Below are 17,187 nucleotides of genomic sequence, written 5' to 3'. Positions count from 1 at the left end.
TTGCATGGGTAGGATACCCCATTGGTTTGCTTCTTTGTTTGTGTTTTACAGTGTGTTTTATTTGTAATCTGTTGTACGTGTTTTTCTTCAATTCTTAGCTTAAAGAATTCTAATTGACCTGGAGAGTTAGGGTTGCACTGTAACCAATCCCTTGTTCTTTTGACTAATGTTCCTTTTTAGATCTTTTTACTTATTCTTCACAATTGGATATCTTTTTTGGTTATCAGCAGCTGTCCTGTTGCCATTCTTTCCATCACCAGATCTTCCCTTGATTGGGCCTGGCATCTCTCACCAAAAGGTGACTGCTTTGCCCCAGTGGGATAACCTGGACTACCATTCTGTTTTGCGAGATACACCCACCCATTCCATGAGCTATAACTATACTCTTGGAGTAAGCCACTCACTCAGTGTCTCCTTTGCTCAGGTCCTTTGTAAAACAGAAATTCTGGTTCAGGGCACAGATCAAATGTATCTGCCCTTTGTTTTCCAGAAGCTTCCACAAGAAAGACTTTAAGAACTTAGCTTAACACAGGGGCTTATCCAGTGACTGTCCACATAGGCAGTCCCTGTGATGGCCTGTGCTTTACACAGACACCCCAAACCACTAGAAGTTACGGATCCAGTTCCCTAAAGCCAGTAAAGGAGATGTGTATGGGTAGATTGGAAGGACAAGGGTTAGAACTGGGGCTTCATCTGGATATATCAGAAGCACTGTGTGTAACGAATGGTCTGTCAGTGGACCCCAGGTGTATATTTTGATCAATATCAATACTGTTCATTGTACTTGTTCTAGCAGAGCTGTGGTCTTTAAGAGGTTTCAAGGCACGATGTTAAGACCTAGGTTGTTTGGTCAGGTCTTCAATAGTCGTTCCCTGCCCACCATGTAAGGAATGTGAGCATTTTCAGTTCATCAAAAATAATTTTTCCTTAATTGTGCAATTGCATCCAAAGACTTACCATAGTATATGTTCTTTGAAAGCAGAAGATAGCTCAAACTCAGTGCTTCATAAATTAAGATATTAATGGGCAAATATATTTCAATTAAGACTATTTACAGTGTATGATTTTTAAGGTTAGCTGGTTAAGCCTTAACTGTCTTTTGCCTTTATTTTAGAGTTGCTTTCTTGGATATCCGATCATCAAGAAGTCCCCAAACTAGCATATCTGTGCCTTAAGAGATTCTATTGGATAATAGCACCAAATCAAACTTAAATTCTATTCAGTAGAATTTTAATGCTGAATATTTTTGTTATATCTCTAATCATGGACATCAATAACCTGTTATCTATAGTAATTTTTCTTTGTAAGGAGGCCATTCAATTTCCTGATAATTCTGTGTAACAGTGTTTACTATAAATTTAGAGCTGAAATTGAATTATTTCCAGTATATTTTTTATCTGATGAAAAGGAGAAAGGTATTTTTAAGTAAAATGTCAAATTATTTTTACTGTTATCTTGTATATTTTAAATAGGAAGTAGACCAGTTGCGTTTGGAGAGATTACAAATTGATGAGCAGTTGCGACAGATTGGAGCTAGTTCTAGACCACCACCAAATCGTACAGATAAGGAAAAAGGCTATGTGACTGATGATGGTCAAGGAATGGGTCGAGGTAGTAGACCTTACAGAAATAGGGGGCACGGCAGACGCGGTCCTGGATATGCTTCAGGTACAAACTAAGCATTTTACTCAGTAACTTTATCTGTTCCTAGACTTAATAGCTGCTAATCTCTAATATTCATTAGCATCCCATTATAACGGTTTCTCACTACGTGGTTTCCAATTCACAGTGGGTCAAATTGTGTTGCAAGAGACTTAGACTTAAAGCTGATGATACCACATAGAGTTTACAGGGCAGGTGTGAGTTCTGTCCACATTCTGAGTGGGGATAAACCTGCTTAAGCCCTTGTGTGTTGACGACTCTCTTAAGGCCTTTCCTGATTTTATTACTGTATAGCCAAAATTTTTTTCATTTGTGTACTGTGGCTCATTTTTTGTCAGGCATGTGCTGGTCATACTTGCTGGATGGACTGTGTAAATCAGGGCTCTGCATCCTATGGCTCATAAGGTGATTTTGAGTGTCATGGCCAAAGTCAGCCCTAGGCACAGTCAAGAATCGGGCAAAGTTTCTCTTTGCCTTCCCAGCTCATCTGTCAGTGCTTCTTTCTTCTCTCCCAGTACCTTTCACTGAACACTGTCCCCACCTGCCAGTGCCTACTGTCTTTCTTGCTCAACTGTGTATCTACTATGTAACTTGCTAATGATGGTATAAGGTATAATCCATCTCACAAATATTTGCATTTCAAAAAGGAACTCTTTAAGATGGAAAAGCCTTCAAGATCCACAGGAAAGAAGCTATAATGGTGAAGCTATAATTGGTCATTAGCTCCAACAGGAAGAGAGAGGTAGTAGAGCTGATACTGTGGAGTGGGGGAGAGAGATACGTACTCCTAAGGCCAACCTTAAACCTAACCCCTAACCCCTCTCCCAACAGTCTGTTCTTTTTGCTGTTGGAGTTCCACCTCACCTTGGAGCTCTTTTCCCCCCACTCCCATCCCTTATATCATTAACACACCCCCTCACACATAATGAGTTTATCTTAATAATGGCTTCATTAATGATAAATTATTCTAGTGGGAGTGGGAGGGAAGGTTGTGGACCAGGCGAGCACATCCCCCTTGAGCTAAGTTCAATCCCTGATCCCACAAAAGACCCTTCCCTGAGACAGTTGCCATGGTGGCCTTTGCCACCCTCTCAGAGGTGAGCAAAATGTGTGCGTTTCCCTCTGTCCCTGAGCCAAACCTTGTTAAAAGGAACTCTTTTTATAGAAGTTTTGTTTATCAAGGTATTGCATTTAACTGTTGGAGACAACTTTTTCTCCAGAGAGCGCAGATGTTTAAAGGAGCACAGCTGTTTAATGATGTGGCATACTCAGGTTTGAACTTAGATGGTTAATAAAATACCTTTTATTTTTTTTTAACAAGAACCAAAAATGTTTAAAACCAAAATTACCTCAAATATTGTGAAACCCTTCATTTTGAATTTAAGATCATTTGTTTTACTAAATGGAAGGTGATAATACTCTTTGGGCTTATAAATTGGGAAGAGTATTGAGTTACCCCTGAAACGTCTCTGGAAGCTTCTGTTAACCTAACTTTTTTTTTTAAAGTCGGACAACGGTATATAACTTTTAACTCTCGATAGGAACTAATTCTGAAGCATCAAATGCTTCTGAAACAGAATCTGACCACAGAGACGAACTCAGTGATTGGTCATTAGCTCCAACAGAGGAAGAGAGGGAGAACTTTCTGCGCAGAGGAGACGGTCGACGGCGTGGCGGTGGAGGAAGAGGACAGGGAGGAAGAGGACGTGGAGGTGGCTTCAAAGGTACAGTGGGTTTCATTTCTTTGTTTGTAAGTTTGTTTTATCTATCTGTCTATCTCAAGAGACAGAGAGACCGTGAGGGTGGGGCAGAGAGGGAGAGAGAACCCCAAGCTCTTTTAGCACAGAGCCCAGTGCGGAGCTCGACCCATGAACCATGAGATCATGACTTGAACCAAAGTCAAGAGTCAGACGCTCAACCGATGGAACCACCCAGACACCCCAACTTTTGTTTCTTAATAAGTAAAGGTGAATGGTAACAACTAGCTGAAGTTCTCTGAAAGATCTTGGTGATTGAAGGACATACGACTAAAACCCCATTGCTTCTGTTTTGTGCTGGTCACCTGAGGAAAGGCTCCGCAATAATCAACAGAACATTCGACCCCCTTTCTATGGCTTGTGTAGAATATATGAATAAACACCGATAACTAGGTCAGCTTCTTTGAGGATTCTACACATAGCATCTGGTCATTAGCACGGGTTGACCTATAATATAGTTGATGCAGAATTGTCATGCCTTTGAAATATTTTCTCCTTGGTAGCATGCTAGATTTCTAGGTATTATGTAGCTGGAATCACTAGGTTGTTGATTGTATTTTAGATTCTGTGGTCTAAATAAATTGAGAATGTAGGAATAAAGAACTTGAAATAAGCATGTCAGAGTAACTGTTGAACCTTTTCAAAATGACCCTATAGGAAATGACGATCACTCCCGAACAGATAATCGCCCACGTAATCCAAGAGAGGCTAAAGGAAGAACAGCAGACGGATCCCTCCAGGTAAACCCGTGTGCCTCTCTACATCTAAATTATTTGAATTACTGTAGTTTAGGATTTAGGAGTTTGTTTGACTTGATTTTTAAACCTCTTCAAAGTTGCAGTGTTGGTACATGTGAAATATTTTCCTTTCAACACTACAATTGTGGGAAATCTTAGATCTTTGTGACAAGTTCAAAGATTTCTCTAGAGAATGTGCAGTCTTAGGCATTTGTGAAGACTTTGACAGCCCATTAGGACTTCGTTACCACATTAGTGGTTCCTCCCAATTCCCCTAAGAAAAGGCACATCCTGGAATATACTGAGAGGGAAACCTGAGTAAGCCCTGTGGAGCCCTCCTCCCCTGAGGGGTGGGGAGGGTGTCCTGTCTGGAAAGTAAGGAAAAGAAGGCATCTGTCTCATGGTAGTGATTGTGATAGACAGGGCTGAGGACACGCAGTTAGTACGTGCTGGACCCATCAGCTGCTTGTTTATAGCCAGCTTCTCTTCTGAGAATCCCACCTCACTTGGTCATCACCTATGCTGAACCCATTGTTAAAATAAGTTTTAAAATTACCCGAGCTTGTCAGACACTGTTCCTGAGTACTTTGTGTGTATGTTGTCTCATTTAATCTTACAGCAAACCCCTGAGGTAAGTAGTTGTATTTTTCTATTCTATAGGTGAGCAAACTAAAGCTTAGAAAGATTAGAAGATTCAGTCCTTTGCCGAGAGGTCGCCTAGTTAAGTGATAGTTGAATAAACCCTGGTGTCTGGTTTCCAGAACCCATATTCTCCTCTACTTTAACTCTTCTTCTTTTTTTTTTTTTTTTTTTTTTTTTTTTTTTTTTTTTTTTTTTTTTTTTTTTTAAGTTTGAGAGTGACCGAGACAGCACCCCTACCCAGGGTAGGGGCAGAGGGAGAGAGGGAGAGAGATAACAAAACCCCAAGCAGGCTCTGCACCGTCAGCACAGAGCCTGACGTCGGGCTTGAACTCACGAACCATGAGACCATGACTTGAATCGAAACAGAGTCGGATGTTCTGCTGACAGCCACCCGGGTGTCCACTTTGACTCTTAATTCTTAATCTAGTTAGGCTCCTTATTGACAACAGATTGGTTTGGAACCAACACCCAAAATTAGTGAGATACCAGCCTTGTCATTCCCCACTTACAGTGACCTGTTCGATGAATTTGGCCATGTGCTTATATTGGTTAAAAAGGATGCATATTCATAATTATATTTATGATTAAAACAGAATATCAAATAAAAAGGTTGTATTTTTTGTGTAGGGGATTAGATCCAAATCAAAGCACTAAACCCTTGACAACCAAACATTTCAAAATACACAGTGAGGGGTCCCTGGGTGGCTCAGTCCGTTAAGCGTCCAACTTTGGTTTGGGTCGTGATCTCACGGTTTGTGGGTTCCAGCCCTGCATCAGGCTCTCTGCAGTTAACATGAAGCCTGCTTTGCATACTCTGTCTCTCTGTGTCTGTCTGTCTGTCTCTCTCTCTCTCACTCACTGCCCCTCCCCCACTGGCATGCACACACTCTCTCAAAAATAAATAAACATTAAAAAACATACACACTGAGACGAACAGTTAAACATACTTTGAAATTATAGCAAACCATTTTGAGATATTTGTAGCATTTGCACTTGAAACAGATCGATATTTCTAGTTGTTTTAAGCCCTTTGGTCAATATTATCTTCTTTTTATACAACATCTGGAATTCTGTTAGCAGTGTTTAAGTGTTCTGTTATATAAATAACACTTAAACTGTTATTATAAATCTTAGAGTATCATTTCTCAATTACCTTCCTCTTTACATGCATCTTAGGGTTCCAGTTCTTCTACATGTTAGTGTCGTCAGATTTCCCTGTACCGTTATTATTCTTCAGACAGAGTTCGAATTGTGTGATCATCTGCCCTGCCTTACTGAATAAGCTTTGAGAAACCAACACTCCTATTTTTCTACTGTAAGACAGCGGGAGCCTCAGTAGAGAAAGTTAATCAGACCCATGGTAGATAATTAAGGTGTAAACTGAAGCCAGTTACCACCTTACTTGAGTTCTGTCTTTGGTAAAGGTGGAATAGGTAGGCATCAATTTGTGTCCCTCTTGGGTTTCACAAACTTTGAAGAATAACCCATTCTTTTGAACTCTGGTATTATAAATCTGTATTATCTCATAATTGATAATAGTAATTCATTTTAACTATTTGTTTCTCACTGTTTTATTCTACTTAGAAGAAGACACAGTAGGATTGTGAGTTTTTATCTATCTTTGGATGCAGTGAGATGACTAATGTGTTCCAGTTAAAGAAGAAGAGTGTTTTAAATTCATAAACAAAGTAAAGACCCTATCTGACCTTAATTTCTTGCACTTCTTCTGCTCTCACCCACATTTTCCCTTTTAACATGTGGAAGTTACACTTCAGGCTTAAATTTCTTGCCAGGCCAATTACAGATTGCAATAGGATATGGTCTGTGTATATAACAACTATAACTTGTTTTAGATCAGAGTTGACTGCAATAATGAAAGGAGTGTCCACACTAAAACATTACAGAATACCTCCAGTGAAGGTAATCGACTGCGCACGGGGAAAGATCGTAACCAGAAGAAGGAAAAGCCAGACAGCGTGGATGGCCAGCAACCACTTGTGAATGGAGTACCCTAAACTGCAGAATTCTGAAGTTACATTTCCTATACCATTTCCATAACTCTTATTCCATATTAGAAAACTTTGTTAGGCCAAAGACAAATAGTAGGCAAGATGGCACAGGGCATGAAATGAACACAAATTCTGTTAAGAATCTTGTTTTTTTTTTGATATTGGCCATAAGCAACAATTTTCAGATTTGCACAAAAAGATACCTTGAAATTTTGAGACATTGCTTTTAAGTATACTTTAGCACTTCAGGGCAGGATTTTAGTTTGGTTTATTTTTTAAAGTACTGAGCAGTGATATTTTTTGTTAATTTGGACCATTTTCCTGCATTGGGCGATAACTCACCAGTACATTTCAGTTTTTCTGAATAAATAGCATTTTTGGTAATCACTTCCGTTTTCAATCTCCTGTAGAAGTTCATGAAATACTGTCATTTCATGTCCTGTGTCGGTTTATGTTTGGTCCACTTTTCCAGTATTTTAGTGGACTCTGAGATGTGTGTGATGTGACGTTTGTCATTTTCATTAGCAAAAAAAAAAAAAAAAAGTTGTATGATCTGTGCCTTTTTTATATCTTGGCAGGTAGGAATATTATATTTGGATGCAGAGTTCAGGGAAGATAAGTTGGAAACACTAAATGTTAAAGATGTAGCAAACCCTGTCAAACATTAGTACTTTATAGAAGAATGCATGCTTTCCATATTTTTTCCTTACAAAAACATCAGGTTAGGCAGTATAAAGAATAGAACTTGTTTCTGTTTTTGTTTTGTTGCACTGAAGTTTGACAAATAGTGTTATTGAGAGGGATGTGTAATTTTTCTGTATAGACAGGAGAAGAAATAACTATCTTTTCATTTGAGAGAGGCTAAAATTAAAATGTTTTCAGCTAGGAACAAATCTTCCTGGTCGAAAGGTAGTAGGATATGCCTGCTCTTTGGCCTGATGATGACCAATTTTTAACTTAGCCTTTTTTATTTTGTCCTCCCCAAGTTTTGTGAAGTTTTTCATATTTTAATTTCAAGCTTATTTTGGGGAGATACGAAGGTCATTTTCATGTGTGCATAAGAATCCTGTGAAGTACAGGTACTTTGTGTAAGAAATATTGGAAGCAGGTTAAATGTTTCTAAACTTTGAAATATTAGGTCTAATGTATAAGAGGAATGGGAAAGCAGACTAGAATTGGTTAACAGATACTTTTCTTTAGTTTTTTTTTTTCCTTTTTTTTTTTTTTTTGATGTGTTGGGTTTTGGTTGTTTTGAGTCATTTTTATGAATCAGATTTACTGAGGAAAAATACGTGAAGGACCTTCACTCTTAAGATGTTATATTTTTCTTAAAAAAAAAAAAATAACTCCAAGTAGGGGTACCACTGAATCTGTACAGAGCCGTGCAAACTGAAGTTCTGCCTCTGATGTCTTTTGTGTTTGTTTCTTTGAATTTTCATTTTACAGTTACTTTTCCTTGCATACAAATAAGCATATAAAAATGGCAACAAACTGCACATGATTTCAAGAATATTAAAAAGTCTTTTAAAAGTATTGCCAAACATTAATGTTGATTTTTAGTTATTTATTCTGGGAATGTATAGTATTTGAAAACAGAAATTGGTACCTTGCACACATCATCTGTAAGCTGTTTGGTCTAAAATACTGTAGATAATTAACCAAGGTAGAATGACCTTGTAATGTAACTGCTCCTGGGCAATATTCTCTGTACATATTAGCGACAACAGATTGGATTTTATGTTGACATCTGTTTGGTTATAGTGCAATATATTTTGTATGCAAGCAGTTTCAATAAAGTTTGATCTTCCTCTGCTAAATTGATGTTGATGCAATCCTTACAAATGATTGCTTTTAAAATTTTAAGATAGGAAAAGAAATCTATAGAAAGTGTTGTTACAAAATGTAACTGTTACCACTGGAAGTTTCACATGTCCTAGGAAGTTAGCTGTTATCTACCAACACTCAAGAACTTGATCTTGTTCAATAAGGTGGAAAAAAAAATCAACAAAATGGTACAAAAGCACATTGTGCCATTACAATATGCACTAAGTCTCTTTTTTTACAAAGGCTGAATTCAGCAAGGCGCTAACTTGCTTAAATGTGAATTACTAACTTCTATAACTGTAATTTGATTCACATGTTTTCAAATGGAGTTGGAGTTGATTCGTATTACAATATTTGTGTGCTAAACGTGTATGTTTTTCAGTTCTAAGTCCTGATGTTTTTAAAATCTTATTAAAGTTTCAAAAATCTGAAGATTGTTTATCTAGATGTAAATTTTTATTAAAAAGTTGCACTTATGAAAAAGCAAAAAAATAGTCTGACAGATGTTTGCTCCTGGTCTTAAGTTTCTAAGTATAACAAAAATTAGCACTATCGGGGTGGGGGGAGTTACTTTATCGTGCAAAGCATATATGCCTTGCACACAATGTTTTATGTGCCCTTAAAACACAAACATGGCTGTTGGAAAATGGTTCTCCATATTCTTGGTTAAAGATTTCAACACATTAATTACATAGGGTACCACCAAACCATATTAAACACATACTCCTGTCTGTGCACATATAAATATACCCTGCCATTTGGAAAATATTAAATGTGTCTATGTCATTTAAGAAAGAAAGCAAAGCTTTGGATGTCAGCATCTCCGTAATAAGTGACAGGTTTGTAGATAGAATGTGCCTGAATTGGCTATTCTGGTCACTTCAAGAAACACCGGCACAGCCTAGAAAGTAGGGTAGAAATGCAAAGGTGATGGAGTCAAAATTCTACTCCGTGTTAGAATCCAAAACGATGTAATGATGCAGGACAGTCTTTCCAATAATGGCCTGCCCCTCCCCTCCCCCTCTCCCCCTCTCTGAAAAAGCTATGTTTTCTGCCTCTCTGATTCTGTTACCTGTGCTGCCCAGTTCTGGGCTCTTCCAGGGCCAAAAAAGCTGAACACAGTCCATTAGATGCGGTAGGTAAAAACAATTTAGGAGTGATTTGGTTGGGTTTTTCTGGTTTCACCATGGTTTTCAGTGCTACGTTATGAATAGCCTGTTTGCGGCATCAGCCTGGAGACTCAACTTGTCTCACTCAGAGGCATTTCTTTCATCTGGCCATGATCTCAGAGCTCCTGGTGCTTAGGAATACAGTGTCTTTTAGAGTCACTATACCGACTTGATCCTTGTTGAGTCCATTTGTCTTGGGGCCATAAACAGCATCTTTCCCTCATGACCCTCCGATGCCTCTGATGACAGTTATTTTGAAATCGCCATTAGCAGATTCTAGTCCTGATTGTTCAGAAGGCTTAACAGGTTTAAATCTTGAGCACCCTTTCCACTGTATGTTTGGGGCTATTTAGAAATTTTCTTTCCATTTCTTTCTGAGAACTTGCCATGAAGAAATGGGGAAATCCTTTTTTTTTATGCTAAGGAATTTCGTTCATGAGAGAGGCATTAAAGCTTTGCAAGTTGCACCTGCTAAATGATTGAAGCATAAGCTTCAAAATTGAGTGCTTAGAGTTTTTTCCCACCAATTTGTGTAAACCATACACTGCATTGCAGGGGTAGGTTGAAAATTGGGAGGAAGACTGAGTGTCAACAAAATATAGTTAACACAGAATCCTGGGAGTTGGGGTGTGTGATGAGGAGTATGATGTGGAACTTGGATGGCTTATGTGGAGAGGGAAAAAATTTCCAGTGTTATTTCTTCAGGTATAAAGTTTCTTTGTTAAGTACACAGGATGTCTTTGTCAGATTTCCCGGGAAATCAAAACCTGTAAGATACTGCATCAAAGAACAGGGTACAAGTACATGATAGAAATGGACATAGGGAGTTATGCTGTGGAAAAGGGCGTTGCTGCTGGGTAGATTCCACACTTGATCTGGGCATAGACTAGCTCTGTGATAACTGAGTTAAGCCATTTCATCTTCATATTTCAGTTTTTCCGTGGGTTAAATAAATGGTTGCTAAGGTATCCCAGCTGTAAAGTTGTACGTGCATTAATAAGTATTCATGTTTTATATGGAGAAAGCTACAGAAAGTCCGTGGTAATGAACCACCCACCTGATTTCATCTGGTTCTCCTTAAATGTTAGGTGCCAAATGATTACTATGTAGCAGGCATCTCACAAGCTTCTTGGGGATACCGGGGTAATTCTCGGACCTTCAAGAAGCTAACTGTCAGGTGGTAGAGATTGAATCAAGGGGCAGTTTCAGCATATGGTACGGTAAGTGCTAAAATGCACAGGCCGAGGTGGGAGCACCTAGGGGGACCTGCCCAAGTTGGGGTGGTGTGGAGCCTTAGTAAAGGGCTTCTCGGGTGAAGTGAGATCTTCCTTAGATTGGAGGAGGAGTTAGCCAGGTATAAGTATACATTAGTCTAGGCATGAGAAAGTCGATTCGGGAGGCTTCCAAGAGTGCAGTGTAGCTAGCACACAGGATTTGAGGGAGAGAGGTAAGACAGAGGTAGTGTCAGGGAGGCCTGTGATGCCACACTAGAGGTTGGATGTTAGGGAGCCTTGGAAGAGTCTTAAATGGTCAGATTTCCACTTGAAGTGTGGTGGGACAGACAGGATTGCCCCCTGACTCTGGGAGCCCATGTAACCTTGTAACCAGCTAGCAGGAGGGACTGGGCCCAGATAACTTTCCAGGAGGCTCCTCTGCCCCACAGTCCAAATCTAGCTTCCCACAAGGTCACAGGCGCTAGCGGTCTGTGTTCCCAGACACCTCCCCTGACAGCTGGCAGTTTTAAGCCCTGATTTGATCCTCTGCGTGCAAAGCCGTTATCAGGCTTGCTTTGTGAAAAGGCAGACTCCCAGAGAAGAAATAACCTTCCCCCCGAGTACAGCCCCACTGTGCAGCCAGCGCTGCCATGACTTTTAGGTGTCCCTGCAATAGAAAATAGGCATCCGTGTGCATTTTCTTGCTGGTAATTTTCCCTTAGTAAAACGTCTCCCTTTGTGTGGTGGTGTGCTGTTTGCCTTCACCCACTGTTTCACAGATGGTGCCCAGCAGGAGGCAAACACCGCTTATTCTAGCGCTGGCTTTTTGGAAACTGCAAAAGGGATCCACTAAGCCATACCCGGATAGACAACAGCCTTCCCAGGGCTAGTAGTGGGAAACCTGGCCTAGCGGAAATCACTGGGGAACATGAACATGAACATGTCATTGCCGTGCTTATTTATGGCCATTCCATGTGCCACACGGGCCCTGGAAAGTCTTCCATGTAAGGCAGATTGACACCATTTGATCCCGCAGCATTCCCCAGGCAGCCAGCCCTGTGAGCCCTAAAAAGAAAGAAATTGTGGGGGAAGAGCCTTGGTTCCAAATGCCACTAGAATAGTTGGTTAAGCATCTGACTCTGATTTCCACTCAGGTCATGATGTCACGTTTCGTGGGTTTGAGGCTCATGTCCTGCTCTGTGCTGACAGTGCAGAGCCTGCTTTGGGTTCTCTCTTTCTCCCTCTCTCTGCCCCTCCCCTGTGCCTGCTCACTTGCTCGCACTCTCCCCCCCCCAAAATAAACCTTATTTAAAAAAAAGAATAGTAGATGCAAGCTAACCTCTTCGATTTGAAATCGGACATTGTGCAGTGTACCACCCGGGGCATAGGGGGGTGGGGCTGAGGTACACTAGCAGGGAAATGGACTTGGGTGAACAGTCACAGGAATACCCGGAGGCTTGTGAGGCTGGCATGATGAAGAAGCTGCACCCATGAGGTGAGTGACACCGAGTAGCCAGCATTTGGGGTTTACCGGAGGATTCCCTGGTGCTGAATGAATTGGCTGGTCTGACCAATGGGAAGAAAGCAAATGTGCCTGCCCTGTGCTTGAATTGGAGGCACATAGAAATGAGTGTCACACAGCCACCAAGAGGAAACATTCCTGAGACACAAGATGCAAAGTGTGACGTCCCCACTGAGGTCACAGCAGCTTTGAGGTGCTTTGCTATTCTAGCATGGTTGTACGAAAACCCTGGGCATCAGGGAGAACTTGTGACCAAATGACTTTAATTCAGGGAGTGCTAGGCAAGCTAATGGCGTCTTACACCAGGAAGACCTCCCTAATTTTACTCCTTCTGCAGGGAGTAAGGGCTGGGATAGTCCTCTGGGGGCTGACATAAGCCCAATCCCAAGGTGGGAGATGAGATAAGGGGACCCAGGTCTCAGCAAAAGTGGGAAGGCAGAAGAGGACTCTCTAGACCTTTTCTGAGGCTCCCTCAGGCAGCGTGCGATGGCTCTGGGTCTTGATCAAAGGGGTCCCTAGGGAAGGAGGTAGATGGGAAAAGCTAGTGGGCTGATAAGTAACCCAAGTCGCTCTAAGGAGGTCGCAGGGAGAAGCTGGGAAGGCGTGCAGCAAACGATAACCGATCTTAGATCAGGCATTGAAGAGACCCCTATAGAGTAGAGAGCTGGTGCCAGGGGGTCCTGGGCGGGGAATTCCTCCTGGAGATGGAGGCCATTCGTTTTCCCCACTGCCTGGCTAGCAAGTCTGCAAAGCCTCCCGTGCATGTGCTTGGAGAAGCCTCCAGAGGAGGCCCCTAAGTGGTTAGTCACATCTTAATGCTGCTGAAAGAGACTCTCAAAGAATTCCCACCTCCAACAGACGTCTGTGCCACCCGGGAGACTGACTTCCTAGTCCAACTGCTAGAGGGCCCTTCCATTCAGATTTGAGTTCATTCAAAAGCAAACTTGGCCCAGGCCCCAGTCCTCTGCCCTTTTCAAGGGCATTCTGAATTTCTGTCCTGGTCCGTGTTGTCTGGAACAGAGGTGTGGGGAGGATTCGGCAGACTGGGACCCACCAAGACACTGCAGTCTGAGGAATAAGTGTTCTTGGCCCGGAGAAGTGCACAGTAAATGAATTTCCCTGGCAGGATTTGAGATTGGTTTCACTTACAGCCAAGAGACTCAGCACAATTCCCACAGAGGCCATGGGTCCCTTTGTCGGCCTGCATGATAGGTTAAGGGTGTGCTGGGCTCCCTCAGCCCGGTGTCGTATGCTGGCCCGCGGAGAGGGCGTGAGCACTGCCATCTCTCCGTGTGAAGGCAGAGCCTCATGGATCCCCAAAGCCTGCCGGGGTTGTGCAGTCAAAACAGTATCACATACCATCAGGTGGGAAGGAAAACACAAGGCTTCTCCATTGCCAGGAGGGAGTGGTAAACCACGCTGTCTTCCAAGTCCCAGCCCTCTCTAGCCGCTGAGGAAATCCAGTGTTGGTGGCCGCTGGTCGCAGGTCATTGTGGTCTTAACAGTGGCCACTGTGGCACTCAGAGCATCTGATATGCCAGCAGGTGGCAGAACTGAATGCGGCCATTACTGGCACTCGCAATGTGGCCTTAGAGCTGCACTGTCCAGGTCTTCGGCCCCTAGCCACGTGTGCCAGCTGTTGAGCACTTGAAACACTGCTGGTCTCAACTGAGATGTTCCGGTAAGTGTAAAATATACAATGGATTTTGAAGACTTAGTCTGAAAATGTTCTTACTAGTTGTTTATTTTTAAATACTAAATTGTTGATATTTTGGATCTATTGGGTTAACTAAACTATGTCCCTAACATTAGTTATACCTGTCTCTTTTCATTTTTTTTTTTAACTTTATTTACTTTGAGAGAGAGAGAGCAAGTGGGAGTAGGGGCAGAGAGAAAGGAGAGAGAATCCCAACCAGGCTCTGCACTGCCAGTGCAGAGCCAGACGCGGGGCTCCAACTCACAAACTGTGAGATGGTGACTTGAGCCGAAATCAAGAGTCCGACGCTTAACCAACTGAGCCACTCAGGCGGCCCTCTTTTTATTTTTTTATTTAAAAAAAATGTTTAATGTTTATTTTTGAGAAGGAGAGACAGTGTGAGCAGGCAAGGGGTAGAGACAGGGAGACACAGAATCCGAAGCAGGCTCCAGGCTCTGAGTGGTCAGCACAGAGCCTGATGTGGGGCTTGAACTCACTCACAGACTGCCAGATCATGACCTGAGCCGAAGTCGGACACTTGGCCAATTGAGCCACCCAGGTGCCCCCGCCCTCTTTTTATTTTTAAAAATAGGACCACTAGAGGTGGCTCGGTGGGGTGGGTGTCTGACTCTTGATTTCAGTTCAGGTCATGATCTCACAGCTCATGGGTTCGAGCCTCACATCAGGCTCTGCCCTGGCAGTGTGGAGCCTGCTTGGGATTCTGTGTCTCCCTCTCTCTCTGCTCCTTCCCCACTTGTGCACACATGTACGCTTGCTCTCGCTCTCTCTCGCTCTCTCTCTCTCTCAAAAATAAATATATAAGCATTTCAAAAATAAATACATTAAAATAAGACTACTAGAAAATTTTAAATTACATATGTGGCTCACATTATTTTTGGACAGAATGCCCTAAACATTGCTAATGTCCTCTTCTCCAGATCTCTCTAGGAAGAAAGGAAGTCATTTTGCATTCACCTGGCAGAGCTTGAAGTTTACCTTTAGTGTCCTGCCTCAAGTAGTTTGAACTTCCCCAGGAATACTTAATAATTGTAAAATATCAGTAATGAGTTGGGCAAGTCCGTCCCATTATTATATTGATCATTTTTTTAATGTTTTATTTATTTCTGAGAAAGAGAGAGAGACAGCGTGAGCAGGGGAGGGTCAGAGAGAGAGGGAGACACAGAATCCGAAACAGGCTCTAGGATCTGAGCTGACTTTCAGCACAGAGCCCAACGCGGGGCTTGAACCGGCGAACCGTGAGATCATGACCTGAGCCGAAGCCGGACGCTTATCCGGCTGAGCCACCCAGGCGCCCCATATTGATGATTTTCTATGCTGGCCCTCACAGCTCTCTATGCGTGCTGTCCATGCACAGCCGTCCACAGGTGGCAAGGCCTTGAGTGAGGACCGAGACTAGCACCAGGCCACTTGAGTGAGCAGCCTGGGGACTATATGAGCAGCTGCCCAAAGAGCTATTCCACAGCCTCCTAAGGAAAAACTGTTCGCTTTGCAAACACTACAGAAAAGGAGCTCTTATCACCCGTTTGGCCTCTTCGGGCATTAGAAACAGCACATCCTGCACCTAGGATGTTATTTAAGAACCTGTACTAAGTCATCAGACTGGCAGCCAAATTACATTGGAGACCCCTTGCAGTAAAGTCACAGACGCAATACGGGCAGCACTGAAACACTATCTGCCCCTCCCCCGCCCCCAACTCATTCTGATTCCATGGAGTTTTAAGTATTTGTGACCTGTCGCACATCTGACGCTTCTGGCAGTAAAACTCTGCCAATATACAGATGGGTCATCTCTCCACTACTGAATGGTACATGCCTTTTGAATGACAGTTATTGGGTCTGGTGGAAACAAATAGTCTCACTGAAGAAAAAAGTGTGATTCTAAGCTCCAGCCTTCCCAGCCTGTGATGGGTTGTCACTGCACCAAATTCTATCAGATTAGGGGCATCAGTGATGGTCCAGTCGGGAAAACAGAAATCACACCGGTGCTTTTAACAGAAAATTTAATACAGAGATTGGCTGAGCAGACATCAAAGGACTGAAAATTCAAAACAGGACCATTAAGGTAACACAGAGGTGGGGTCTGCAGCCCTGGGGGAACAAAGGGATGAGGTTCAAAGGAGGGGCCCACAGAATTACAACCCGGACCTCCAGCAATGGGATGCTGTTGGCTGGTACTGGTACTTTGCTAACTCACATGAAGACCCCCATGGAGCTAGGACCTGGAGCACTGAAGAGGCAGTGCCAGCCAACTGGTCAATACTGGTGTCTCTGAGGAGACGTGATGATAGCAGTTCTGAGAGAGGAGAGAAGTCTGGAAATGGAATTCAGCTGCTACTGCTGGAGTAAACCGCTCCTGCCAGAGGGAAGAACCATGAACCGGGGGCTTCCAGTCTCCCTCTAGAGCCTCTTATTGGCAGAACCTAGTAGACGGCGCTGGCAACAGAGAAATGTGGCGTGCAGCGCTCCAGCCCCAGCTGAGCAGAGCGGAGCAGAGGACGGAAAGATGGTTTGAAACTGAAAGACAGGAGCTTAATGATTGCCCAAGTGCAACGAGCTGAAAAATTGTGAAACGGAAATGATACATCCAATTGGGGGGTTAAGCCAGCCTCAAGAATAGGTGGCCACCCACTCGATAGGTATGGAGATGCCCCCAGGGTCTGCTTTGCCCGAGTTTCTGGCGTAACAGAGGCCTCCATTTTGAGACTCGGTACCGTACAAGGAAACTTGTTTCGCTGATGGCCGAACGAGTTCAGTGGAAAACTAAGCCATCGGTTATAATGATGGTAAGTGTTGACCGCCCATGGCATTAGTTGCTCTGCACAGTGGGTGGAACTGCAAAGCGCTGCTCTCAATGAATTCTCCTCAAGTATATAATATAGCTTTTCATAGACTTATGGGCTATGGCTAACTAATGGCTTCACCCTAGTCAGGCTG

General features: G+C 42.7%; 1 protein-coding gene across 12 annotated transcripts in view; it reads left to right on the top strand.

Annotated features, from left to right (window-relative positions):
- Window positions 1-9,063, top strand: part of FMR1 (FMRP translational regulator 1) — a 39,095-nt gene extending 30,032 nt beyond the window's left edge. For 2 of the 12 annotated variants that reach the window (XM_039256026.1, XM_039256023.1), the window contains 4 exons: window positions 1,473-1,668; window positions 3,279-3,386; window positions 4,077-4,159; window positions 6,652-9,063. In XM_039256026.1, the coding sequence (XP_039111957.1) occupies window positions 1,473-1,668; window positions 3,279-3,386; window positions 4,077-4,159; window positions 6,652-6,813 (549 nt within the window). In that variant the 3' untranslated portion in view covers window positions 6,814-9,063. Of the gene's footprint in view, window positions 1-1,472; window positions 1,669-3,203; window positions 3,387-4,076; window positions 4,160-6,651 lie in introns of all 12 variants that reach the window. The other 10 variants (XM_039256030.1, XM_039256021.1, XM_039256022.1 and 7 more) reach the window with 7 other exon arrangements.
- Window positions 9,064-17,187: the final 8,124 nt, after the last annotated feature.

This window comes from Hyaena hyaena, unplaced genomic scaffold (assembly GCF_003009895.1).
Source record: "Hyaena hyaena isolate Hyena2069 unplaced genomic scaffold, ASM300989v1 scaffold_555, whole genome shotgun sequence".
Lineage (NCBI taxonomy): Eukaryota > Metazoa > Chordata > Mammalia > Carnivora > Hyaenidae > Hyaena > Hyaena hyaena.
Note: the sequence above shows the minus strand (reverse complement) of the source record. Positions and strands in the feature narration are given on the sequence as shown.